Genomic DNA, 26572 nt, shown 5'->3' on the forward strand with positions numbered 1-26572 from the left:
ATTAATGGGAAGCTGGCTGTTGTATCAGAGGCAGTTTTTGCAGTAGCATTTGTAATGTCATTCAGTGTGTGCGTTTTTGCTGGGGCTGTCCCAGAAGTTCTCTGTGAATGCACTTTTGAAGCCTGTGATAGGGAGGCGGAGAGTTGTCTGTTCTCTGCGCCTCCCCTCCGTTGCAGACCGCTGATTAGTGTCCTTCCTTCTCTGGTACAAAAGCCACTTTCCCTTCAGTTCCAGCTCCTTAAATACAATGGAACTTGTGCCCTAGCTCATTGTGTGTAATTGCATGCCACTAGCGCTTGAGTAGCTGGTGTTTGTGGAGGTAAATGTTGAGCGCGTAGCATGGAGGCTGTTGGGTGCGTGCTGTACTCACGACGCTGGGCTGTGTCTCTCAGCAACAGAAACGCGTGAAATGCCCCGCGTCCCCCCCGGCCCCCTCTGAGAGCCCCCGCCTGCCCAGGCCTCAGGACCCCCCCCAGAGCCAGCACCGCGCCGGGAGCGCCACCCCAACCGCAGCAGGGAGGATGAAGTCGGAAGGCTCGGGGCAGGGCGCCGCCGGGAGGGGGGCAGGCAGCGAGGCCCCCAAGGGCAAGAACGCCAGGGCCAAGGCCCCCCCCGAGGACAGGAGCGCCGCCGCCAAGGCCAAAGCGCCGGGCAGGGCCAAACCGGAGCTCAACGGCGCCGCCAAAGCGGAGGACAGGGCCCGGCGGGAGAACTCGGCCCCCGTCGCCAACGGGCCCCGAGGCTCCCCTGTGGGGAGAGGGGGCAGAGAGCCGGAGAAGAAGGCCAATCCGGGAGCAAGGCCCAAAACCGGCCCCGCCTCCTCCGCCGCGACCGCCCAACCCAGGGCCGGCAAGCCGCAGAGGCCCGCCTCAGGGATGGACTCGCCCCGGGGTCCGGACGGCGCCGGCCCCGCCCCCGGCCCCGCCCCTGCCACCAGTGCCTCCGCTTCCAGCAGCGCCTCCCCAGAGAACGGCTCCAACAGCCCCCGAAGCTCCACCCCAGGTCTGAATGCCCCGCCCAAACACACACGTTCTAATTAACTTACACCTGTCATTCACTTGCTAAAGTGAGAATCATGGTAAAATAGCTATAAATATGCTTCCTAAAAAGGAATCGAGTATAGTATAGTATGGTAATACAGTATAGTATAGTATAGTATAGTATAGTATAGTACAGTACAGTATAATAGAATATAGTGTCATATAGTATAGTACAGTATAGTGTAGTATTGTATAGTATGGTATAGTATAGTAGAGTAGAATAATGCTCATACTGTGCCTGCATGGATATCATGTAGGCATAAAACACACCCCCCTTTGTTCTTAGTGCAGTCATTTGTTTTCTTCCCGATTTGGTGGCGGGTTCCGAAGGAAAACCGGAGCCGCGGCATTAAATGTCAAATCCCAGAGCCCCTCGCGCACCGAAGCGTGACCGATCGCCTCTCCCTCTGCCAGAGGGCGGGAACGGCGCCGCCACGGCGACCCTAGAGCGTCTGCTCAAGGCCGATAACGCCCGCTCCCCCCACGACACCCTGGCTGCCCGCCGCACGAGCCACCTCATTACACGCCCATTAGCCACGGCCGCGCCGCGCGGAAAACCCCGCGGACCAGCCGCGTGGACTCCCCTCCCCCTGACAGCGCCATAGTCATTACCGCTAATGCACAGCCTTGTCACCTCACTGCTTCCACATAATTGCCTGCCCCCATTACTTGACAGTTACTTGTCAGCGATGTATGGATGCCCACCATTGCGTACCGAAGGGGAAAATAACGCACAAGATTTTCAAGAAAACTTCCGTTTCCCTGTGCCCTAGAAACACGAGCTGAGAGGACGCAGGACCGTCCCGGCACAGATATGCCTGTGTTTACTGGCGGTAAATTGGTAAATAAGCGTGGGCGGTTCACCCTTCTGCGAACGGTTTTTCTGGACCGCAGATTTTTTCTGCCTCGTTGACGTACTGAGCTAGTGCCTCTGCTTTCTGCTTCTCGGCGGCTGATAATGAGACTCCTGGCGTAAACGCATCCTGGTTAATTTGGGAATGAGGAAGTTTTGTCCTTCGGTTTAATGCAGTTAATGATGCTGCTGTTTCCCTTGTGGGTCATTTCCTCTTTGTCCGGAATATAATTGTAGGATAATCTTCATTAGCGTCTGGTGCCTCTCAGCTGTGTAGGAAACCATTTTAATTAGCTATAAAAATCTGCTGCTTGTGTTAAAATGTAGAAGCTTTATAATAATAATAATGGGTTGTAATTATTGGGCACTTTTCACAAACATTAGTGTACAGACAAGTTTGGCAAATGAAACTGAGTCATTTTAGTAAAAGCCATCATAGAAAGATTTCAGTCATTTCTGGTTACCTAAAAGGTTAAAAAGTATAGCGAGCAGCTGTCTCCTAGCCAAAATATATAAACTGTTCAATGTGATGGGAGCAGGTCCAAAGTCAGAACAGCCAGCTTCAATCCTGTTGTGATCTTTTCTTTGGTGCAGGTCACAAGCCGAAGAGCACTACCCAGATTACAACCAGGTCATCGCTGACCAAGACCGGTCAGAAACCGGAGCCTGGAAAGGCTAACAGGTAAGGCCCAAACTCTCCCCTTTCTCCACCCAGCTGGAGGCTCTGCTGCCCCCAAGTGGCAATATTTGATACTGCAACATTCACAGCGCCAGTGGCATCGCTGGTCAAGAGCTTAGGGAAGTCCAGCTTCTGCTGTGTAAAACAAAGTTATGTATGTTAATGTTCTCCGTACACGCTAACTAACAAAACTATTTTTGTGAAGAAAAAAAATCTTGCTTTTAATTTGTTAAGTTGATTTAATTTAATTTAATAAAAGTAGAAAATGATCATTTAATCCAGGCCTGTGAGATTTCCATACTGGACCCATGTCATATTTCACCTTTCACATTAGCTCAGTGGAATTTTCATGTAAAAGCCGTACCTATACTTGCCAGAAATGAATGTCTAACGATTAAATGACACGACTAAAGCCCAAAACACCAGGCTTTGTTGACTCATTAAACGACTGCTCTTGTGATCGAGCCCTTCCGAGTTTTCCGATAATCCATTTCGAGCTCGGCTTCTTGTCGGCGCGTTAGCATTGATCCGTTACTCGCTTTCATCGACCGCCGTAGCGCGGCGGGCAGGGCGTCTGCGAGAGAGGCAGCCGGCAAGGCCAAGCCCCCCCCGTCGGGCAGGGCCGCGGCAGCTCCACCCCCGCCTGGGCCCAGGGCAGAGCCGAAAGGGAGGAGCGCACCCTCGGGTCTGGAGGAGAACCACGGTGAGCAGCCCCACCCCACCCATACACCTCTGTTGTATGCAGCCTCCGTTGCCTTCTATTGGCCAGTCGCCTCTTTCTGCTTCCTATTCTGAAACCAGGAAATCTTTGTATGTTTCTCTTGTATGTGTGTTGTAATGTCTTTTATTTCTGTTTTTAACCTGAGCTCCACTAACTTTGCGTTGGCAATAAAGTATTGAATTGGAAATTGTATGCAGTACCATAAATGTTGCATTGAGATAAGTCTTAAGTATATATTTTAGTCTTGTATTTACACTTAAAATTGTATTTCTATTACTTATTTTTCTGAACTAAGACAAAACAATTGTCAATGAGGTGACTCATTTCAAGATTTGCCAATGGGGTAAGATAATTTTACTTATCAAGCAAAAAGTTAAGGCAAATAAAATGAGAAGTCTCATTGCAGGACTAAAACACTTAAGACAGAGTTTGTTTGTGGAATGGTGACGCGTTTCTGTGTCTCTGTTTAGGCTCCAGGCCCGCTTCGGCCGCGAGCGAGCGGAAGACCGCCTCTCCCCGAAAAGAGGAGGGCAAGGGGAGCCCCCGATTGGCCGCAGCGGGGGAGAGAGGGGCCGGCGAAGCGGCCAAAAGGAAGGGCGTGAAGACCACGCCCGCTGCCGGACCGGAGGCCAAACCCAACGCCAAATCGACAAAGCCTGGCCCCGCCCCCTCCAGACAGAGCCCCCTCCCTCCGAACAGAAGCGGGCCGAAGCAGAAGGGCTCCTCGGAATCACCCGCGGGGAAGCCGGCCCCCAGGCATGCGGGGCCGGTAAAGCAGCCCCCTTCCAGGGCCAAGAAGCAGGCGGCCAATGAGAAGGAGGCCTCCCCTCGCGAAAGCCTGGACTCCAAAGAAGCTGAGACGGGTACTGGTGCTACCGGGGCCTTCCTGGGAGCGGGGGCGGAGTCGGAGGCGGAGCTTTCCCAGCAGGGAGGGGCCGAGGCGGGGGCGTTGCCGCAGCTCCTCGACATCACCGCGTTACCGCTCGGCTCTCGCGGCACAGGAGGCGGTTTGACCCCCCAGCCCGTGGCTGCGGGTCCTGATGAGCCGCGCGTTCCCGGCGAAAGGCCAGATCAGTGGGCGGAGCCAGAACCTGGGGCCGCAGCGGACGGAGCGCAGTCAGACCGGCCCCCGGCCCCGGAACCCGCACGAGGCAGACTCGCGGAGGGAGAGGAGAGTGCGGGGAAACAGGCGGCCGGCCCACCCGTCCCCTCCCGCCTCTACGCTGGGCATGGACGCGGGCTGGGCCCCCCGGACCCCCCCACGGGCAGCCCCGGCGGTTCGGAGACCCCCCCTGAGGAGCCGTGGGGCGGCCCGCGCCACCAGGCCAGCCCCGAGTCGGAGACCGGCAGCGCCACCACCTCGTCGGACGACATCAAGCCGCGGTCGGAGGACTACGACGCGGGCGGCTCGCAGGACGACGACTGCCCCAACGAGCGCGGCGCCTCCAAGTGCGGCACCATGCGCTGCCCCGACTTCCTGGGCCGCAGCAGCAGCGACACCAGCACCCCCGAGGAGCTGAAGGCCTGCGACGGCGGGGCGGGGCTCCGCGTGGAGGTCCGCCTGCGGGGGCGGGACTGCGCCGACCCCTTCCACGCCCACTCCACCAGCGAGGAGGAGGCGGCCCGGAGGAGGCCCCGGTCCTGGCTGCCGCGGGGGGACGACGCCCCCGGGGGGGACGAGCCGGCTCAGGACGAGGAGCCCGCCGGCGCCAAGGGCGCCCCCGACCTCGGGCTCTTCTCCGACGAGGGAGAGGACGAGGAAGAGGGAGGGGCGACGGGGGACGAGAGGTCGGAGGTGGAGGTCGCCCGCGGGGAGGCCCCGCCCCCGCCCGCTGACCCCGCCCCTCCGTTCCGGGGCATCGTTAACCCCGCCTTCGAGGACGCGGGCGAGCCGGCGAACGAGCTTCCCGACTACCAGCCGGCGCCCGGCTTCCGCCGCTCGGTGCTGCTCTCCGTGGACGAGTGCGACGAGCTGGCGTCCGAGGAGGGCGTGGCGCAGAGCCCCCCGCGCCGGCCGGGAGGCCCCCTCGTGCCCTGCGACGTGTTCGAGAGCGACCCCCGCGACCCCCGTCCCGACTCTCGCTCCGCTTCGAGACGCCCGAGAAGCACGCCCAAAGACCCTCCCGCTCCAGAGAGCGCGGGGGAACGAGACGCCGTGACGACCATGTTGCTCGCGGAGACCCTTGGGAAAGAGCGTGAGGGCCCCCCCGGGGCGGGAGGCTTCAAAGCCGGCCCCCCGCTCGCAGACCCCGACGCCCGGGACCTCCAGCCCCAGGAGAGGCCCTGCCGCTTGGACCTCCGGAACGCCGAGCGCTACGGCGACGGGAACCCCCCGGCCGAGCCCGCGGACGCCAAGAAGGCGGACTTGCGCCTGGACTTGCGTGAACCACAACTGACAATGAGCGATCCCACACACACTGCCACTTCCCCAGCAGGTAACGTATGATCTCAGGACCTCTTAGGTCACATCCAAAACCCAGCCATTACCCAGAAGTCTGCCCACCCGTACAAAGTGCCCTCAGCGTCATAAAGTAAGCTGTGGGCCAGCTGCTCAGACACACCCAGACACCTCTCTGAACCTCACTGCCTACACTGAGGTAACTACACTTAACTTTCTCAAGGAACACAATGCCTGCTCCTCAAAGAATATTCTAGAATCCGTGTTAATGCTAATTCTTCCTCTGCTCATCTCATATAAGCTCAGATCAAATGATTAGTCATAACAGTGTGCCCAAGTGGTCTGATAACATGTTCAATCTAATTACTTTTTTGACATACATTTTATTTGTATCAAAATAAATTTCTACGACTGAGGGCAATATTAGAGTGGAGGGTTGGGTAGGTCCAAAAATCAACGATGAGTCATCACGCTATAATCATTTTTGACAACTAAACTACCTTTGTTCTGAGGCACAATGCCCTTAAGCTCAGTTTACAAACTAAAAGGGTAAAATCGACGTTTATTTTCAAAATTGTCTGCGTGTTGCACGACACGCTGGTTAAAACCTGCCTTGTGACAAGGCTGTACTACACTTCCTACAATGCACTTTGATGTACATAACAATTCAATTGTTTACCTAGTTGTTTCTTTAAATAAGTCTTTGAAACCCTTGTCAGTTTTATTTAATTTGAAATTCTGAATGTTTGTGCTAATGAAAAGCACCCTGTGACTTTGCATCACATGTGATGTGTGTGTAACAATGGTACAGCAGCAGCAAGGTGCGAAATTGATTTTATTGGTCCATTCGAATGGAACCTACATGGAAAGGTCCGTACTGTGTGGACCGCGCTCAACAGCTGTCATAAGGACCATTTTTCTTTTGAGCAAGGTGTATGTCTGTGCTAGGATCAATGTGTGGTTTGCGTGTCCGATCCTCTTAAGTCTGTATTTGCCTCTGTCTGCTGAGCTAGAAAATCTTGCATGCTGGTATTGCATTTCTGTTCTCTGTTCTACGAGCCCTGCCAACGTCTGTGTTTCCTGGCGTAGTTCATTTCTGTGTGTATTAATTTTTTTTTTTATTATTCATTCATTTTCTTTTATTTCATCTGCTAGAATGTGGTGTTTCTAGTCAGTAGATGACCATTTAGGTGATGCAACTGTGGCTTTCACTGTTGCTGACGGTAGTCTGTTGTTCTTTCGGTATACTGTTGTAGTGCCGCCAGTTTTATCTGTACTTGATGTTTTTGGTAGATGTTCCACAATTCTGTTATGTCTCTCTTTTTCACACTCATGATACACCAGTTGGCTGTCATATTAGAAGCTTGATAACCTGCTGCTCTTGCAATAATCAGTCCCTCCATCTGCTGACAGTGATATCTTCTCTTTATATTAATTTGCCTACATGAGTTCTTTCTCCCTGCTCAGCAACCACTGTTAAAGTTGACAAGACCTGTCTGTATGTATCAACTGTATGTTGAACTGAAGTAAGATTAGCAATATTCCATGCCCATATGCTTTTATTATACGAGCCTGTGAGGCAGATTTTCAGGGCATGCTGGGTGTTTAACAGAAAAGTACCAAAAATCAAACTACATGTAATGTTAAGCACATTTCTATTCCTTACTGTTTAATTAGTTTTGTATATCTACAATATATAAATATCACTTCACATGTAAAAGGAAATAACTAGTGCCTGAACAAGCAACACTCAACGGTTTATTGAACTGCCATCACTGTATCATGATTTGCTGTGCTTGGAAGAAAGCAGTTGATAAAAGAGACACATTCAGAAAAGCATCCCTTACCTTTACAGCAGCTGTTCTCTCACATCCCAAAACTACAGTGAAGTACCTGATGTAGAGATCCTGGAGACATTGGCGTTATGTTAACTGCCAGAACTTGCTGACCCTAACCAGTTGGCTGTTTACATGCATTTATAGTGGCAGTTCTAAAATGACTTGCCGTTTTATTTACAGACAATGCTAGCAATGTTGCAGCAACTTCAGGGAAGTTTCTGTGACCTTGACTGTGTGTCAAATAGAAATAAGAGGGTGCAGTTGCTTTAAGGGTGAAACCTCCTGTGACCTGTTTTCCAAATGACCGCTACATCTGCTGAATTGTCAGTGTAATGATTTTTTTTAAATACATAACAATGAAACCATTTTGACATTGTGTAGTATTGTCAATTGTTTCTAGGGGACTTAGATGATTGTGACAGACTGGATCAAACCTGCACATATGACCGCCGCCCATCCAAAACCCTCTCCCCCATTTATGAGATGGATGTGGGAGAAGCCTTTGAGCAGAGCTCGGACCTGGACAGGTACACTGTGGGGCAGCCGGAGCAGCCACGCAAGGAGGAGGAGGACAAGGTGGAGGAGGAGGGGGAGAACAGAGAGTTTGCACAGCGGGACTGGACTCTGCTTCGCCAGCTGCTCTCAGACCAGGACTCCAGCCTGGGCATCATAAACTCGGTCCCGGAGGACCTCAACCTGGCCCAGTACCTGATCAAGCAGACGCTGGCGCTGTCGCGGGACTGCCTGAAGACGCAGGCCATGCTGCCCCACGAAAAGGAGACCTTCAAGAGGTGGGCGGAGCTCATTTCGCCCCTGGAAGACTCCACCGCCAGCATCACCGTCACCAGCTTCTCCCCGGAGGACGCCGCTTCCCCACAGGGCGAGTGGACCATTGTGGAACTGGAAACGCATCATTGACGGCAGGAAGGGGGCAGGGCCTAAATGCCACCACTTTGTAAACATTACATTTCTAACCAGACCGTTTTTTTCTGCCTGTCTGGAATAAGGATTTTTTTTTTTTTTTTTGCTTTTCCTCCTGTTGGTTTGTTTGCTTTTTGATGAACCTTCAGTATTTGGAGTTTCTTGCTTCTTCTGCTGTTTTTCACTTTTCATATACCTTTTGAAGTACTAAAAAACTATTTGTGTAACAGACATTTGGACAGAAATTAGCAGTTTTGCATGTGAACATTTTGTATGTTTAACTGTTTATGTGATATTGATGCGACCTTTGTAAAAAAAGAAACAAAAGGCGTATGTCTTTCGCATAGCTCTATCTTGAAATGATAATGCGTTGGACAGTGGTGTCTCCCCCGAAAATTGAAAATGTGTCAAGATTTTATCAACACGCATTGTAGTATAAGATAAAATAAAGCATTTGTGGTTAGAAAAGCACAGCTGCAGAAAAAAAGCTGATGTTCAGAATAAGTTGATGTACAGAGAACACATGATTCCACAAACAAGCCTTTATATCAAATGTTTTTCAAGATGCTTATCAAGACATTGGTAAAACAAAAAGTTTTGAACCTGTTGATCAACATTCGTTGTTTTATTTAAGATAAAATAAAACATTTGTGGTTATAAAAGCTGCAGAATAATTCTTAAAACCTATGATTGTGAAGCCAGCAAAGACACTATGACATATTGGGGTCTCAGAAAAATACAATACAGAGACTCTTCTACATGCCAGCAGTAGTTACAGTATGAAACATTTATTTAAAAATAGAACAATTAAAACGGTTCACTAATAAGTAATTGGCCATTATTGACCTCCTAGTTATTCCCTGAAAGATGTGCCGTACGTCACGTGATCAGGGAAGCCAAGCTTCAACATATAAAGATAATTCCAAAACTCTCCATCCAGATAAATATGGATACTGCAAGGGTATGATATATTATTTGACAAAAATGGCAACAAACAGCAGGTCCAACTGTGAATCGTGACCGCATGGTTGTTTCACACAAGCTATGGAGAGCTGATCAATGAAATACTGGCCGTCGCGAGCAAATCTTTCGAGCGCGCGGTTTTAAAGATGCTTGTCAAGACATCAGGAAACCGAAAACAAAATTTGCATTAATACGTTGAATATTTCTTCAACTACGAGTAACTCTGGCTTTCTTGTATGATTTAAATTGGCAAAAACTCCCAAAGGTAAACTTACGTACTAGACGTTCGGCCATGGCAACAAACGGAAACGACAGGACAACGCCGTTGAGAGCAACAATTATTATTAGCACTTCGTTGCAGGTGATGTTATCACATTGTTTGGCTAGCACGTACCGACAAATGCATCAAAAATAGACAGGCTCAATTTCGTTGATACCGGTCAAATGAAATCAATAACTAGCAATTTACGGGCTCGAACACATAACGTTATCTAACACTACGCGCTTGCTGACGTTACATTTCAAGTGCCACTGGCTAGTGGCTAGCTGGCTAATTCCATCGGACACATTAGGTTTATTTTTATTTTTTTGCTGCATTGTGAGCCTGTTAGCCTGCTAGTAGCACCGTTGCAAATGTTCAACAAAACCTCAGCACATATGATAATGCAAATCTGAACAAAATAATACCGCTTTCATACCCTTAACATTGTTACCCTTTCTAGTAACGCGCTACGGGATATATTATAATTCTGTTAAATGCTAGTTTTTTGTTTGTTTTGTGCACACCAGGTTAAAAAAAGTAAAACAAAATTAGAGAGAGTGCAGGGGATGTTAAAAAAACCCAAGGGACTACCTCCCGATAGGGATCTTAGTTAAGCTGTAAATCACAACTTATAACTTAATATTCGTTATTAGGGGAAATTTACAGAAAACAACAAACCATAGCGTGCATATGGGTATTCCCAAATAATTGAAGTTGGGCGTATGTTTTTCTTCACAGAACCACGATGCTGCGCGAATATTACAAGCACAACAACATCGGATTCGATACTCAGACTTTGTAGAATCCGGAACCTTCATTTTCCCCCAGTCAGGTATTGGGCGAATCACTGAAATCACTGCCTCGATTCGCATATTTAAACACACTGCTAAGGATGATATCCGTAAGAAACTGGACGGACTGTATTCTGCATCTTAATGGGTTGCTGTGTGAAAGAGGGGGATAGAGGTTTCTTCCGTTTCGACAGGTTTTTCCTTGATGCTATTAAAACTGGAAACTAGAGCATCGTGTGTCGTTGCTCAACCATCACGCCAGCGTCACAGGCTCCAGCCTGTTGAAAAGGGGGCCATACTACAGTTTACACCTATTTTATACGGTCTATGGTTTACACACATTTAATTTCCATTACATGGCATTCCATTTCTGATGTATTTTAAATATTGGGTAGTTTCCTTGATTATCTGCATGATCATGGAGATGCTCTAAAATAATGGGCCTATTATTTTTCACTGTTATGTGAATATTTAGGGCCCTCTACACTGAAAGTGCAAATACATTTTTTAATTTCTGTAGTCAAGGTAAAATATGTATACATCAGTAGATGCCACAGCTGTATTAGGAAATATGTGTCAATAAAAAAAATGTAAACCCTTGTTTTTCACTTTCTTATGCTCTTGTTCTAGGATCAATTGTATTGGTAAAATTTTAATGTGCAAACCTTGTCTGGTAAATTAGTGTCCAGGTAAGCTATATGTTGGTATCCTAAAATGACTGTTTTTGTAATTTATGATGTGTCTTAACTTCTCAGCCTTTATGTTATGTTTTAAACGATCCCCAAGTAGACTTGTATTTCATTTTTTTATACAGGTATAGCATTTATGCTTGTTGCTGCACAAGAATTCCCTGAGAATCCAGAGGAAGCAGGTCTCTTTGAAAGGATTAAGACGTTTCTACAGATTCACAGAAATAGCTTTATTCTGTTGCTAGCCTCACTCCATAGGAAGAAAGAGTGGGAGATACTTTCCACAGTTCAGCAAAGGTACACCATAAACAGAACAAAGTATCATATTTTGTCTTTTGAGACTGACCTCTTTGATTCAACCCACTTTAAGCCATTCCTAGAAATGTCAGCGTATCAACCTTTTATATGTGTATATATTGAACATGTAAGTTTCCTTAATGAAAATGGCATACAATGAAAATATAATAAAATAAAATGTACTATCAAGATATTGTAACACTTCATAATATACAGGGAAACAATTATTGCTGTTTTCAAATCACTTATCACTTATATTACTACACTGCAGTGAAATATATGTTTTCAGTAAATGTCCACATATTTACTGTATACAGTATCACAGTTCAATTTCATATTCAATTTATTTAAGGGATAATGTCCAAATGACAGAAATTAGATGTTGTTTACTATCCTGTTTCAATGCGACATTTTTGTCTTTATATTCTAAAAATGCTATTTGTTTTGTCTGAATATTCCAAAGAATGTTTACTATTTCAGGTTTTTTGGCGGCAATCTCCGGATCCTTCCAGTGCATAATAATGCTGAGATGGTAAAGGGCATGCTTACCATTGCCAAGGTAGGGTTATGTGTATTAAGATTGAAGTCTTGCATTTTATTTCTTATGTAATCATCATTTGTGCAGCGACGTCTTACTGTGACCAAGGTCTCTTTTACAGAGGAGCCCTGCCACAGACAAGCAAACTTTGGAAGATTTGGTCCAATTGCAATGTTCCCCCTGTATTTTATCATGGCGATCGTTTCTGTAGCTTGATCCAAAACGGTTCCCTCTCCGTGTTATTTCAATTGCTGCGCCAGTTTTTAACTTTTTTGAATAAAGAGCCAGAACTTTTATGAGAGATTTGAAAGGTTATATATAATCTCTCAAGTGAGTTGAAATGTGAATAAATATTAATTCAAATGGTCATTGCGCCGTTTCCCTGGCAGTGTAATCCTGCATTTATGACCTTGTACATGCATTACATGTGTCTGTGTGTTGTGCCATTCACATATTTGCCTCTGAAGAGATTTTGATGTGCGGTGATATCTGTGGGGCTTTTGTCTGCTCTTATCGCCAGGCTACCAGCAAGCCCCATGTGGTGACCGTGCGGGATCGGATGTCCCTGGCGCGGGCCCACGTCATCGAGCGCAGCCCTGTGTGGGAGATGCTGCGAGATATGTAGGTGGGATGAGCGACCCGGCACTGAGACGTTTCTGAAACACACCCGTTAGCCCAGAGCCGATGTTTATCCAGAGCTGACAGCGTGGTTTCAGCGATAATTTCTTTAAAGGGATGGTGAGGTGCTGAAATCTACATGAATTTTTACAGCCTTAAAAGGAACGTGGCAGTGTGTGCCTACAGTAGGTGTTGAAAGATGCTATCTGTTAAAATTGATTTCTCACGGTGTTGAGATCTCTTTAAACCTTTCAAAAAAACTTGTATTGAAAGCCTTTAGGTTTAAATAAACTGAGCAAATCTTTGGTTGGAAAAGTATGTTTTCTTAAAAACACTAATATTTCATGTTTTTTAACACATTTCTGTAGATGAAGGTATGTGTTTTGATGGTATTAAATTAGACACCGGTTCACCACGATGGCTTGTGCCCATCCACTTGTTTGACAGTAAACGTTGCGGATAGCCATTAGTCACTAGCCTTTTCATTAATATTATTTAATGACTCTCATAATCACAATCATCTGTACAAGGATCCCACAGAAGAAGGATTTGAAGTGGGAAGTATAGGCTGGGCAGCACGACTGTGAGCAGTGGCCCAGTTTTCCTCGTAGTTAGAATACTCTTTCATTTGGATGACCTCAATTTAGTACCCTGACACTCTCCATCAAGTCAAACATTGAATGGAGGAGGGTAGTAACTGCAGTGTAATGGAGGGCAATTGCTGATCTTGGTCCTGCATGATCGAGCTGGAGACAGTAATAACCACTAATTTCCCATGATTTTGTACTCAGTAAAATTAGGAAACTAGTAATTAGTAAACACATTACTGCATTCAGCCTCTCGCAGCACTGCTTCTGAGCTTACCTTAAAAATACCTTTTTAGGTGTCATAGCAACCCAGTTTCTGTCAGTTCTTGTCCTCTTACCTTGTTCAATAAACCATTAGCAGTTTCATTTCAATATTTCCAATACTTTCTGAAGTGATCGTCTGGCTACTTTCACTATGGAGGCAACAGAGACCCCTTGTGGTATGTTATGGTGGCAGAACAAGGCCCTCTTCATTCACATAGACCAGGGGTAACCAACCCTGTTCCTGTGGAGATCTACCATATTGTAGGTTTTCATTTAAACCCTAATTTTCTCACCGGACTAATTATCAGCTCAACAAGATCTTTAACTGTTGAATGAGGTGATTTTTTAGGGTTGGTGTGAAAACCTACAGGGTGGTATCTCCAGGAACAGTGTTGGTACGCACTGGCATAGACAGACTTAAGATAAGAGGGCCAGAAACAGAATACTTGCTAAGCATAGTTACAAACTGTCTCTCTAATTGAAGGTCAATCTTATGGTTTTCTGAATAGACGTATGGCTGAATCACTGACTCCATTGTCACTGAACCTGCTGTCATCTGTAATTTGTTCAAAGATCTATTGAAATACCTCATTGGAAATATTCATATAAAATTGCATGAGGTAAAAATGCACAATGCAAAGGCATCCTGTGCATCCTGTGCCCATTGTTTGTGAACAATTTAAAAGTGGTTTGAAGTTTCTAGGTCCTTTTCTCTAGGAGCTATTGAACTTAAAAGAATTAGTCATCAGTAATTTGTTCAAAAATCTATTGAAATACCTCATTGGAAATACTCACTTTCTGAGATCCTGACATGCACAGCATGTTCAGTTCACCAAGCTTTAACTACACAAAATAGACAAATGTTTGCCCAAATAAATAAAAAAAGACACACAGCGAGTGTATAACGTGAGTTTAAATAGTTCTGGAGTCACTGTGTACAAAATCCTGCTCCTCAGGATTTACGGTGAACTTTTCAGTGACGAAAAGCGCCAGTCATACAATTGGACATCTCAAATCGGGGGGAGGGGGGATCAGAGGTGAAGACTCAGAAATCTATTCTAAATACGCTAAAACACTGGAGTGAAATGAAAATGATTGTTTTTAATCCTGCAGTATTCCTTAATGTATTCTTAGCTTGAAGGACCTGTTCCATATATTGCGTTATATTAAGTAATTTACAGTTAAGAAAATGCAAAAGCACATCTAAATGTAGCCCTGCTGTTTTCAGCAGTTTGAGGGGACACAGTGTTCAGGCCTCCAGTGTGGTGAAGGACACTGCTGTTCAAAATAACCTCACAGCCCTCTTGAGCACAGACCACTTTCCACAAGGGTTTTTTTTTTTTATTTAAAAAGAAAAAAAAAAAGAAAACAGTTTTTAAGCTAACTGCAAGTCAGTTAACACTCAAACTAACTGAGGCCCTCAAAGGGTTTCCGTTTGAAACCACAAGACAGCTCCCTTCCCCTCAGCCAAGTACATATGCTGGGCAGAACATATGACATTTATATCACTCTACCTGAGAATAGTACAGCAGTGTGCCCGCAGAGAGTGAAGACAGACTGTTACAGGCAGGTGCTGAAACTAACCCCTTGCATGTGATCTGAGTCTCTCTCTCTCTACCTGTGCTCCACCTTAACGAGTGGCTTGTTGCCAGATTGGCTTCACCTGCTGGGTGGCACTACAAAAGGCCTGCTGCAGCTACGAGGGAGAAAGGCTTTTATGGAGCGGTTTGTGGCTGGATCCTGCACAATGTTGTAGACGTTGTGATTTTTTGTTTTGGTTATTTCTTTGTCGTTTTATGTGGTGTTGGACAGTGAATGTTCTTTTTCTTTTAGTTGCATGTTTTTGTTTTTAGTTTTTAGTTTTTAGGTCAGAGTAGGAAACCTTCAGAAGACTCACCATTTCTTGTTTTCATGACTTCTTTCATGAAAGATGACTTTGTTGCAGACTAGGGTTAATAGTTCTCTGTAGGGCCTGCTTTGGTGTGACCGGTTTTTTCCAGCACCTACAACGGTTCTAGATTATAGTTTTGGGTTTCAACGGCAATCAAAATCTTTGGACATCGACCTGTCTTCAGTGACACCTATGTCTATATACGCATGGCCAAAAGTATATGGACACTTGACATCCAATATCTCATCCAAAATGATGGCCATTGTAGTGAAGTCGGTCCACCCTTTGCTGCCATAACAACCTCCACCTTTCTGGGAAAGCTTTACACTAGATGTTCAGGCATTGCTGCGGGAATTTGCTTCCATTCAGGCGGAAGAGCATTACTGAGGTCGGGCACTGATTAGGCCTGGCTCACAGTTTGCTTTCCAATTCATCTTAAAGGTGTTGGATGGGGCCGAGGTCAGGGCTCTGTGCAGGCAAGACAGGTTGTTCCACAACGATCTCCAAAGAACTGTTTTATATGGACCTCGCTATGTGCCTGGGGGCAATGTCATGCTGAAACTAAATAAAGCCTTCTCCAAAATGTCGGAGAAGCACTGAATTGTCTAGAATGTGATTGTATGCTGTAGCATTAAGATTTGCCTTCACTGGAACGAAGGGGCCTAGCCCAAACCATGAAAACAGCCCCAGACCAAGGGGTGTCCAGATACATTTGGTCATATAGTGTATCATGAAAATGATAATCTTGCAAATGTATGTGTAAATTAGATTATTGAAGGTTCACAGAGATCACGAGGATCCCTTTTCATCATCATTACAGCAACTTTTTTCACTCATTCACTTTACTTAGTAATGATAATGGAAGTTCAGAAACAGGTGATGTTTTACTCAGCATTCATTCCGAAAATGTTAAATCCGACCAGGACATCAATTATCTGATGTGACCACTCTTGTTATACAGTACCTAGATAATAATAGTTTGATTGCTTTCCGTTTTATCTGTACTGTAATTTGTATTATTGCTTACAACACCAAACTTTTAAGGTGAGGGCTCTGTTCAGATAATTTTTGCAAGGACACAATAGCAGTATCATATGTTGTAATCCTGGATCAGTTGATTTTAAATAAAGTTGTTTGGGGTAGGTAAGAGGACCCTGCATGAGTTGCTGAAAGTGCCAAAAACAATCTACAGTGGAAAGTGAGCAGGATGTAGTACCATTAAGGAACAGCAGGGAGAGCTAAAACTCTCTTTAGCAGATAGTGGTCTTACCGATGTTAAGTGAAGAAGAAAATTATAAATTCTTTGAGGCGTTTCCAATGGATTCAGAAGACAAAATAGTCGAGGCAGCAGCTGTAGGGCCTGGTGCATCTAAAGTTAGCACTAGTGCTGTTCAGAAAGAGACTGTATTAGAAAGTGTTGTATATGGCTAATTTAGAACATCTGGAGGTTAGTGTTCATTGTAAATTTCAGCTTTAAAAAGGAATGCTCTGTTGTTACACTTCATGATTGATTATGTGTCAGTGATTAATCGCTAGTTCAAGGCGCAACAATTGCGATGTCGATGTACATCAGATTAGAAAAGTGGCATTTTCTCTCATTTGGATAATGTTCAGTTTTAGCCATTGCAGACAGCACAGTGCTGAGTTTCACGGGTAGTGTAAGTGTAAAGCGTAAGTGTAGGTACAGAGACAAAAGAAACTGGGAAGTGAGGGGCCCACCTGGGACAGTTAGAACTGTTACTCAGAGAGCTCCCAGTGGAGTGAACAAAAAAATCTTTGTCACTCTCCATTGGCTGCATGACCGCACTTCAGGGCCTCCTGTCAGAGATACACCACAAATTATCTGTATAGACTAAGACTTGAGCAGAGCAGTGCCTTTTTGCCAAATAGCGTCTTAGCGGGGTGGCGTGAGTCAATATCTCTGGAAGTAGTAACATGGGTGCAATATAAACTGTCCTTCCCCTGTGTTTCAGAGCGGTCATTTTAGTGTTCATAGTGCTGCACATACCAGACCTCAGTTATCCAGACCTCTGGCAACCATCTTATTATTCTCTTAGGGAAGAATGACAAATTATGTGGGTATACTGCTATAATATCTGTTGATGCTTATGTCGATGTTAACCCCATCATGTTTTCCTAAGCTTTGAAGATTGCTGGCAGCTGTTCAGTACTACCATTCTGAAGCCATACCCAGTGGTCTCTGAAGATGGCAGTCCTCTGGCTGAAAAATGTTGTCCTGGACAGCCTACTGTAATTGGCTGCAAGAGGTGTCAATCGTTTTAATTTCCCTTGATTTATAATGACCGTTGTTGTGTTGTGTGTTGTTGTTGTCTTTTGTTGTGTGTTCAGCCTCTCCCACTAGAAATGCTGTCTGTTCCCTATATCTTAGACATACTGTTGTATGGGCTATGCCCTACATATGTCACTAGCTGAGAGTAATCATGAGGCAACGAAAGCAGGACACAGTTTGTCTAATGTGTTGTGTTGCATTTCCTCAGCGGTCTCTACTGTCCTCCTTTGGCTGATGGTAAAATATTGGAAAAGAACATTGTGCAGAATTTCATTTGATAAACATTGTACTGCATTAGACTGCAACTATAGAGAGCAACACATTTAAGGATGATCTCAATGTGAAGCAGCTCAGAAAGATGACGCAAGGCAGTTCTGGTGCAGAGAACTTAGCGCTGAGGCAGGAATCGCGTCTCACATCGGTCTGCCACCTCTGGCCTGGTGGTTTCTCGCACGGAATTGCGTCTCAGAGCGACCAGCCTCTGTGGTTTGGAATATTAACGATAACGAGAAAAAAAAAGAGCCCTCCGATTGCGAAGGGTCGGGTTTCCACCGGGCGTTGCGTCACAAAGCCATGAAAAGGCGCTCCCGCCTCCCGACGTCTCTTCCATGCCCGTGTAACATGACACCAGCGCAATCATCCACTTCCTGCCCGGCCTCGCTCTATAGACGAGCCCTGGCCCTGATTTGCTCGGTGAATGGGGGGCACGAGCGTGTTTGAACGGTGCGATTTTGCCCGGCAGCTGCCAGCGAGGCCTCCGTGTATAGCGGCGTGACGACAGCCCTCGGCAAAGCCGCTGAGCAAACACGCCATTGAGCGCGATGGCTCCGTGTTTGCCTCTGCTCTGTCACCCTTAATTGGAGACTGGTGATTTGTTGTTTTGACAGTTTGTCTGTTCTAACTGAAGAACAGGGCACTTAAAGAGAAGAGCGGGTGTGGCGGTGGGTGAATGGGATGCTGGGATTGGATTAAAATGATGCTTGAGGTGATTTAGAATTTCTGTTGCCATTTTTGATCCATTATTGCAAGGGGGAAATTATTGTTATATTTGAAGATTATATTCTAAAATGAAGCCATTGATGCGCATTGTATGGTGATCCAAAGGAACATATCTTGTATCACATGCAACAGTGCTGGCTCAATGTCATTGATTCCTTATTTCTTACACTTATATTTCAAAGAATAAGGAAAACAGCAAGAATATGGGGTATCTATCAGTCTATCAATCGCCTATTGTGAAAGCTATGTAACACCTTCACAAGCAGTACACAGGCTCTTCATATGCACTGTCTAAACAAATAGGCATATTGCATGTTAGGTCATATAGCTCTTTTGAAGGACCTATAGAAAGTGTTGTCCAAATGTCTTACAGACAGGGAACAGCCCCAGTGGTTGGGAGCAAGTTGGGGTGCAGTCAGTGATTAGTCTTTTGTTTGCACTGGGTTGGCAGTAACCTTTTTCCCTTTGTGTGAGGTGTGGCAAAACAGAGAGGGTTGTGAAGCTTGATGACCAGCCCATTAACAAGTTTCAGATCAGTAATCTCACACCCACCCACCCGAGGTCCTCCTGAAACTGATTCATTCATCCGGAGCTTGTTGCACACAGGATGTAGGCTTTGGCTCCTTATAGAAGCAGTCACCATAATGGAGAGTCCCAGGCCTATGGACACTGAAGCGAGCAGACGGAAACAGAGACAGAAACAGAGAAAGGGAACTTTGCAGACTGGGCTGTGTGCTTCTGGAGGAGGTGAAATAGGACATGAGAATTGACACTAGTGACAGAAGTGATGAATCGGCCTACGTCCCCCCTTCACAGTAACAACACTGAGAATGAGAAAAGCGCCCTGAGAATTGAGCAAAGAAATCAGATTCATAAATCATGTGTACCCTGTTAAACATTGCTTGAAACTCCTGCTTGAAAAATAATTGTTGAACATGCCCCCAAAATTAGTCCACACACACATAATTGCCAAAGCCTACTAAGACTTTGAAGGTAAATAAGAGAAAATGGAAATATCAGAGAGAAATAATAAGTCATTTTCCTTCTTCTTCTCTCACTTCTGTAACAACAACAATAACAATAATAACAATTATAATAATGATAAATCCTGTCATGTTTTATCAAAGTAGAAAGTTCTATCAAGTTCAAGAGCAAGTGTACACAAGGGCTGTGCCTACCAAACCATGCACACATGAAGCCCATGCACTGATAATTATATTTGAGAAAGACCCTTTTAGCTACTCTCCCTTTACTTCAGTTGTGATATATTTGGATAAACATAATTTTTCTGCGTGTGGTGGTCAGAATACAATGAAATAAAATTGTAACTTAAATGGAGTCCCACTCCATCAGTCTGTGTGCCACCTTTGGGTGTGCATCCTCTATAAACAGTTTTATTGAGCTCATCTTGAGCAGAGGGAACTGGAACTGAGAGACACAGTGGTCTAAAAGAGAGACACGGACTGATAAAACTGAACAGAGACAGCTTGTTTAGATAGATTAGGTTAGCATGAGTGACACCGACACCTCTCTCTCTCACTCTCTCTCCTCTCTCTGTTCTCTCTTTTAAGTGATATGAAGTGATATATGTTGCTTTTTGGCTACACAATACTTACATTTTTCATTGGAAATAATCATCTTTTTGGAACCAATATAAATGTATTACGAATTGAGTAACTGATTAACTCAAGGCTATTGATCTTCCCCTGAAAGCTTTGTGTATATATTTTAACTTTCAGCAGTATTACCAGAATACATGTACACTGGGGATTCATTGTTCCTTTCCCATGTGACTGAGCACTTTGAATATTCCCTGTGGGACATTCTAGAAGACTGAGAGAGATCAGTGTCGGGGTGGATATCACAATGGCAGTTACCTGAAACCGCTTGTACCATCCTCTCTGCTTACAGTCAGAACTACTCTGAGCAAACCTGTGGCCTACAGTCCTGCAGTCCCCACCGGTCCTGTTAATGCATCTATCTGAAGATGATGAGAAAACTGATGTGTTTTCAGAAAATAAGCTTCCTATTCAGGCTTCTGTGGAGTAGCAATGTGTAGCAGTGCTTGCGAAAATTGGGCTTTCAGGCAGAACACTCCAAGTTCAAATTCTGCAAAGTCCTGGACACTACCTATTTGAGCTTGATACTTGACCTGAACTGCTTTGTAAAATACCCTGCAGCAATGATTATGCAATATACAAAATGTATGAGTTGTTATTTGCTCTGGATAAATGTGTCGGCTCATTGATTTTATAACCATCTCCTTAAAACAGTGACTTAATATGCCATTGCACACATAAAGTACAATATCTATACAGTTTCCAAATGTAATTCCTTTTTTTCCATGCTGCAATAAAAAATTCAGTATGGAGTGGCCTTTGAGACTCTTATAATCATTGCATACTATGGCAACTGAATCTCATTAGGCTGCTATAATAATGGTTCGTTTTGAACGTTTTATAGTGAAGCGTTAGTATTCTGAATTATTTTTGGATTTGGAATGATTGATTTTTGTCTTGATGACTTTTTTCTAGCCTGAGGTTTACTAATGTAAATTGCATTAATATGACATGGGCGAACTGTTTGTGCTGGTTTGTTGTACCATAATGCGGGTGGTAAAGACCTTGCCCTCTCACTGGTGAACTCTTGTTGCCCAGGACTCGATCCAAAAGCTCATTGTTGTGGAAAAGCTCAACAGAAGGTATGTGGGGTGTAGCGGCGCTTGAAGAAGGATGTCTCAGGTCACTGCTATCACATGTCCATGCATATTTAATAGGGGCCTAGCCACAAGAAAACAACTGTGTAAGTTGACCAGCTGATGTATTCCCTGCTCCTTGGGGTTAGATTTTTGGAAAACACTTTATGAAGACCTTGTGCCACTGTTATTCATTAACCAAGTAACAAAAATAATGATCATGATGATAATGATGATTCACATTGACATCGCAGTCCTTCAAGATCTCAGAATTACAGTGAAGGGGGTGAGCTTACGTCATATCACCAATGTGTAGCATGGCAGCCAATTTATGCCAGAAAGCTCACCACACATCAGCTGTGGTGGCTGGGGATGGATAATAGCTTGATTGTGATCAATAGATCAACAGAGATATATTTATTAGTCCAGACAAATGACACATTAATATGTTGAGGTATTGCATGGGCTACTGCTGACATGCCTGTGCTAACTTTAGTTAAGGAGTTAAACTCCTGTATAAATTAATAAAAAATGCAGTATGGGACCCCAGGGAGAAACAACTGAAGGTCACCCAGTAGATATAACTCGTAGGCTAATCTTAGCCGACAGCCTTTCTTTCCTTTTTGTAATGTGCATCCAGGGCCAAGAAAATATACTGGTAGTCCCCCTTGATATGTCATGGTGGCTTTGGCATCAGGACTAGCAATTTGTCTATGTTTGTAGTATCCCATGAATCACAGATGAAGCCCAACCCTGCATTGTTTCATCCATCTGGCAGGAGATGGCGTAATGTCACTAGCCTTGTATGACATCACCACCATCTTCCAGAAATGATCAGTCCTATATGGTGTTTTAGACACTGGCATTACTTCACCCCCTATATAGGTTTCCTCTGTAAAGATAAATATAGCTCTTTAAATAGAGTTCAGTTTACCGTTACAAGAAGAGTACCTTGTGATTGGCTTATGGCAAATTTATTTGTTTTAGCCAAATATTCCATGGGGAAAAAATTGACAACTACATCATAATTGATTTACAGTATCACCATGACAAGGTGACAAGAAATGGTAAAATGCAGCTTTTAGAAGAGCAGTGCGGCATAGACACAGACAAGGGAATTTGGACAAGGATGAGCATTATAGGTAATGGGCAGTGGCCCCAGGGTGTTATGTGGGCAGGCTGTGTTGGAGGGTTGGGCCAGGTTTAAGTGGGTTCAAGCTGAGATACAGACAGCAAACAGCCTCCCACCGTCCCTTCTTCCTGCCTCCCTTTTCTCCTTCATTGGCCTTTAAGAGAACTCATTTAGCGGAGCGTTTACCCAGCCTGCCTCCCCTCCGTCACTCCACGGAAAAGTGGGCTGCGGAACCCCCGGAGACCCACCCTGGTTCTGCTCCAGCCTGCCCGGAATCCTCCCCAAATACCTCCGTTCTTGTCAAGAAAACAGCAGTGTTTAGTGGGCTTCCCTTGAGGCCCTATATCCATCCATGGCAGAGACTGTTGGGTTTGATTTTAAATGTAGCCACTTGGTTGTAGCTCAGATTTACCTTGTTAGGATTTGGTTTGAGTGGGTCTCCCCTACTGTATAATCTTTTGAGGTACAACAGATACATACTCTTACTTAAATACTTGCATACATTACTTCTTTTGACAAGAAAATGCTCCTCAATTATAGTAAACCGGTCAGAGGCCATGTTATCTGGGGCTTTGAGATTACAGGAAGTGTGGGTAGGAGTTGATGTATGTGTGAGCATCTGCTACTTCCTGCTTTGTAAGGATCTGCAAAGGTCAGGTCCTCTTAGATAAAATGGAGAAAGGGGCATAGCTGTGGACTCCTGTCGGATATGGTGTGGTACAGCAGTGCCGCTCAGGTAGGCTGAGAATTAATGGAGCCTCTGGCCTCGCCAGGGGAAATCTTGGCCCTGTCTGCTTTTGTGAAAGCTTTGCACTCCAGACCCTGCCGTTATAGGGGAGAAGGAGCGAGGTAGGGGTGTGTGTGTCCCTAAATAACCCTTACCTGCAGCGGCTTTTTTGCGCGCGCTTTACAGACGGCGCAGTGGGAGGTTCGAGCTCCCTGGCGAGAGGCCAGCAGAGAGGCTTCAGGCCTTCTTAAACGCCAACGCCTGCCCGACTGCGGGAGCCACTTGGGGTAAGCGCTTCAATGGATCCACACCTCCTGCGCCGGAGCAGCTATCACCACAGCCCACTTGCCCCGTGTCCCTTTTGTAAATCGCCATTTTGATGGCAGTTAACCTGTGTCTGGTTGTTCTCGATCAATACTTACAGAGCAGGGGCCTTAATTGACATGGATAACCACCTCCTGCTTCCCAGGGATGTAGGCAGGGAGAGACACCTTCTGTCTGGCACTGATCAATATCGGCTGTGTTTCGGGCCGGGGCTCTGAGGTGCTGCTGATGGAGCTTCCAACTGGTGTAGGCCTGGGTTTCCCCCAGCAATGAAGAGCTGGGGATGTTGCATGCGAGCTGCCTGTCAAAGTGATTTCATCAGCCGTCTCTTACAAGCGCTCGCCGCTGTAGCTGTGACACGAACGCAGGGGGGTGGGGGTGGCACACTGTGTTTTGGGTTCCGGCGTCTTGTTTGAAGTGATGCAGCCTTTTAGCCATTTCTTTTATCTGCTGAAGTGCTTGCTTGAGTGCTCAAATTCCTGTTTCACCTGCCAAAGATGTCTCCCCTCAAGCCCATGTCACCTCAAGCCCATGGAATATCTTTACTCTCATGTAAGCCTGACAGTGTTTATTTTAACTTCTAATGAATGCCAATATTTTCTTGGTATAGGGATTTACTAAAGAACTAAAATAGAATCAATTGTAATTGCATGTTGGTAGAGATATGTTTAAACTGAATCCTTAATCTGTGATGTATATTTTGTGCACAAATAATAGAGGAAATCCAAATAGGCATTCAACACACAGCTGTTTCTGTAAAATGGTAAAACATACAGTATATGCATGTAAATACCATGAAACTGTACTTTTATCTCACATTCATCTTTTGATCTAAATCCAAATACCTGATTTACATAGCAAAAATAACTTATTTTTCCATACTTTTGGAGGGCTCTGTATGTAACATAAATAGTAACAGTTTGCTATCAAGCAGGGATATAATATGTTATAGACTTTTGTCTTATAGTTTGTCACAGGAATGATTTATATGACATTATGACGGCTGTTATAAGCATAATATGTGTTTCTTTACATTTACAAATATTTTGTGTCACATGTTTTATTACATAATTTAATTTGGTAACCAAGAAATATTTTTTCACAATGCCTATCGCAGTCACCAGGCTTGAATAAAATTAATATGAAAGTTTTATCATGTAGGATCAGGCATGGAAATATATTTAGTTTAAAATGTTTTTTTAATCATGTTAGACATTACATTCAGTAGGAAGACTGCATCATAACACATTGCATAACAGTATGTCAGTATGTCAGAATGTCTGCCTCATGCTTATCCTAAGTAACAGACAATGCTTTTGCAATACATCTTCACTGTTAAGCAACAACCATACAATGTTACATTGTGATAATGTCCTTTGTTATCTGTGATGCAAGCTGGGATGCAACTATGTGGCTGGAACCTGGTCTTCCCATTATCATGAATGTTTTAAACCCAGCCAGCAGTTTGAAAGGGCTACATTGAATAACCACAAAAGATATCAACCCAGAGTGACTTCCTCCCATCATTGTCTTAAAGAGGAAGAACACCCTTTTCCCTTGTTTGCCCGATGAAGTACACCAATGCAATACCAATATAGGTGGTGTGATTCTGGTATTAAAAATCATATCCATGTGTTGCATGATGAAATATAGTGTTATGTAGGGGTAGGGGTTTATATATAATATAGGGGTTTTTCTATACTTATATAAAAAGAACCAGTCTTCACAGCAGGGGTGTCAAACTGATTCCCAAGGATGTGGCAGTGTCTGTGGGTTCTTGTGGTTTTCTTTCAAACAACTGCTAATTAAGGCCATGAGAACAAGGTTTGTGGCTTCTAGGGAGATGCCACTGTTTGTATATGTCTCTGTACTTGTTTAACCAACAAAATTATTTGTATTCATATTTGTATTCGAATAAAAACCAGAAGTGGGCGTCGTGTAAAACCAGAAACTGGTGGAAGCTGTATAAAATGCCAAAAAAAACAATTCTCTCAGGGATGACTAATTTGTTATCAATCCTTTGTTCTTAAAAAATCCTTTGTTCTTAAAAGCACCCCTGAGAGGATCAAATACAATAACCACAATAGCAACAACAACAGCTGAATTAATGCTCTTCCCATAATCTCTCATTGTGAACTGAAATCTGGTAAACTGTTAAGGCCCATCAGGCAATGCACATTTCAGTGGCTTTCAGGATTTTGTGAATCTCATTTCAGGGTTTTTTTTTTATTTTTTATTTTACCTGCACCCCACAGGCCCAGTCGGGTCACCTCTGGGGTGAGCGATGCACTTTCAGGAATGGAACCCCCCCCACCCCCCGCCCCAAACCCCGCAGGGTCCAGCGGGTTTTGGCTCACACCACAGCGCTTTGATCCTACTGCAGTCTGACACATGGCCATACTGTGGCCGTCCCAGCTGCGCGAGCGGCCATTAGCGCAGGCTTCAGCGAGCGCTACATCTCTTTCTCTCGGCCCCCGCGATGCCCCCGCGCAGCTCAAATCATTCATTAAATCAGAACACAAAAAGTAACTTTACTTGAATGCCTCGGCATGAATTTTTTATCATCGCCGCAAATAAATCTTTTGTCATTTCGCCCCCCCCCCCATCTCCTCTCCGTCCAATTTGGATACGGCTGCACGCTCGGCTGGATAATTGGTGAAATAGATCTTATGAATTTTTCAGAAAGATTCATAGCTGCTATATAACTGCTATCAGGCCGGGGCTAAGTGGGAGACTGTATCACAGCTCATCATTGTCATGCTTTCTCAAAATCGCGCCATTTACAGAGACAAGATTTTAAATTTGGGAAAAGGATGGAGGTCGGTGCAGTATTAAGCAGGTCATTCTGATTACAGACCTGATGCCTGATTCACATTTATGATAAAACCAAAATTGGGTCCTGAACTCTGACACCATTTCATTTTGTAGCCCTGTTAGTGTTTCGGTATTTCTTGCTGATAATACATTGATGAGGGTATAGATGTTATTAGCAACAGCAGATGTATGATTAACAAGTCCAGGCACTCTTACATAGAAGATTTTAAAGGTTCACATC

At 44.9% G+C, this 26572-nt stretch overlaps 2 protein-coding genes across 8 annotated transcripts in view; both read left to right on the top strand.

The window, feature by feature from the left end:
* Positions 1–8777, top strand: part of btbd8 (BTB domain containing 8) — a 40461-nt gene extending 31684 nt beyond the window's left edge. For 2 of the 3 annotated variants that reach the window (XM_064330566.1, XM_064330565.1), the window contains exons 15-19: positions 393–1002; positions 2488–2575; positions 3130–3275; positions 3764–5728; positions 7930–8777. In XM_064330566.1, coding sequence (XP_064186636.1) covers positions 393–1002; positions 2488–2575; positions 3130–3275; positions 3764–5728; positions 7930–8447 — 3327 coding nt within the window. In that variant the 3' untranslated portion in view covers positions 8448–8777. The remainder of the gene's footprint in view (positions 1–392; positions 1003–2487; positions 2576–3129; positions 3276–3763; positions 5729–7929) is intronic. The other variant, XM_064330567.1, reaches the window with a different exon arrangement.
* Positions 8778–8933: 156 nt separating this feature from the next.
* Positions 8934–25780, top strand: LOC135252476 (protein SPO16 homolog). 5 transcript variants are annotated; one of them, XM_064330570.1, is made up of 7 exons: positions 9432–9774; positions 10414–10507; positions 11281–11452; positions 11933–12011; positions 12511–12611; positions 23380–23480; positions 23618–25762. In XM_064330570.1, exons 1-7 carry the CDS (start codon positions 9706–9708, stop codon positions 23629–23631), a joined length of 630 nt encoding a protein of 209 aa, XP_064186640.1. In that variant the 5' UTR covers positions 9432–9705; the 3' UTR covers positions 23632–25762. The 5 variants fall into 5 exon arrangements, with proteins under 5 accessions (XP_064186639.1, XP_064186638.1, XP_064186640.1 ...); XM_064330569.1 differs by lacking the exon at positions 9432–9774 and adding an exon at positions 8934–9411 and having other exon boundaries at positions 23380–25769; XM_064330568.1 differs by having other exon boundaries at positions 9431–9774; positions 23380–25763.
* Positions 25781–26572: the final 792 nt, after the last annotated feature.

The sequence above is a fragment of the Anguilla rostrata genome, chromosome 4 (assembly GCF_018555375.3).
Source record: "Anguilla rostrata isolate EN2019 chromosome 4, ASM1855537v3, whole genome shotgun sequence".
NCBI lineage: Eukaryota > Metazoa > Chordata > Actinopteri > Anguilliformes > Anguillidae > Anguilla > Anguilla rostrata.

Bases quoted from the DNA above. Each gene is read 5' to 3' on its own strand.
- LOC135252476 (XM_064330568.1), top strand. From the start codon at position 9,706: ATGGCAACAAACGGAAACGACAGGACAACGCCGTTGAGAGCAACAATT. The intron at 10,508-11,280 runs GTATTGGGCGAA...TTTTTTATACAG, and splicing joins CTTCATTTTCCCCCAGTCAG to GTATAGCATTTATGCTTGTT. The intron at 12,012-12,510 runs GTAGGGTTATGT...TCTTATCGCCAG, and splicing joins GCATGCTTACCATTGCCAAG to GCTACCAGCAAGCCCCATGT.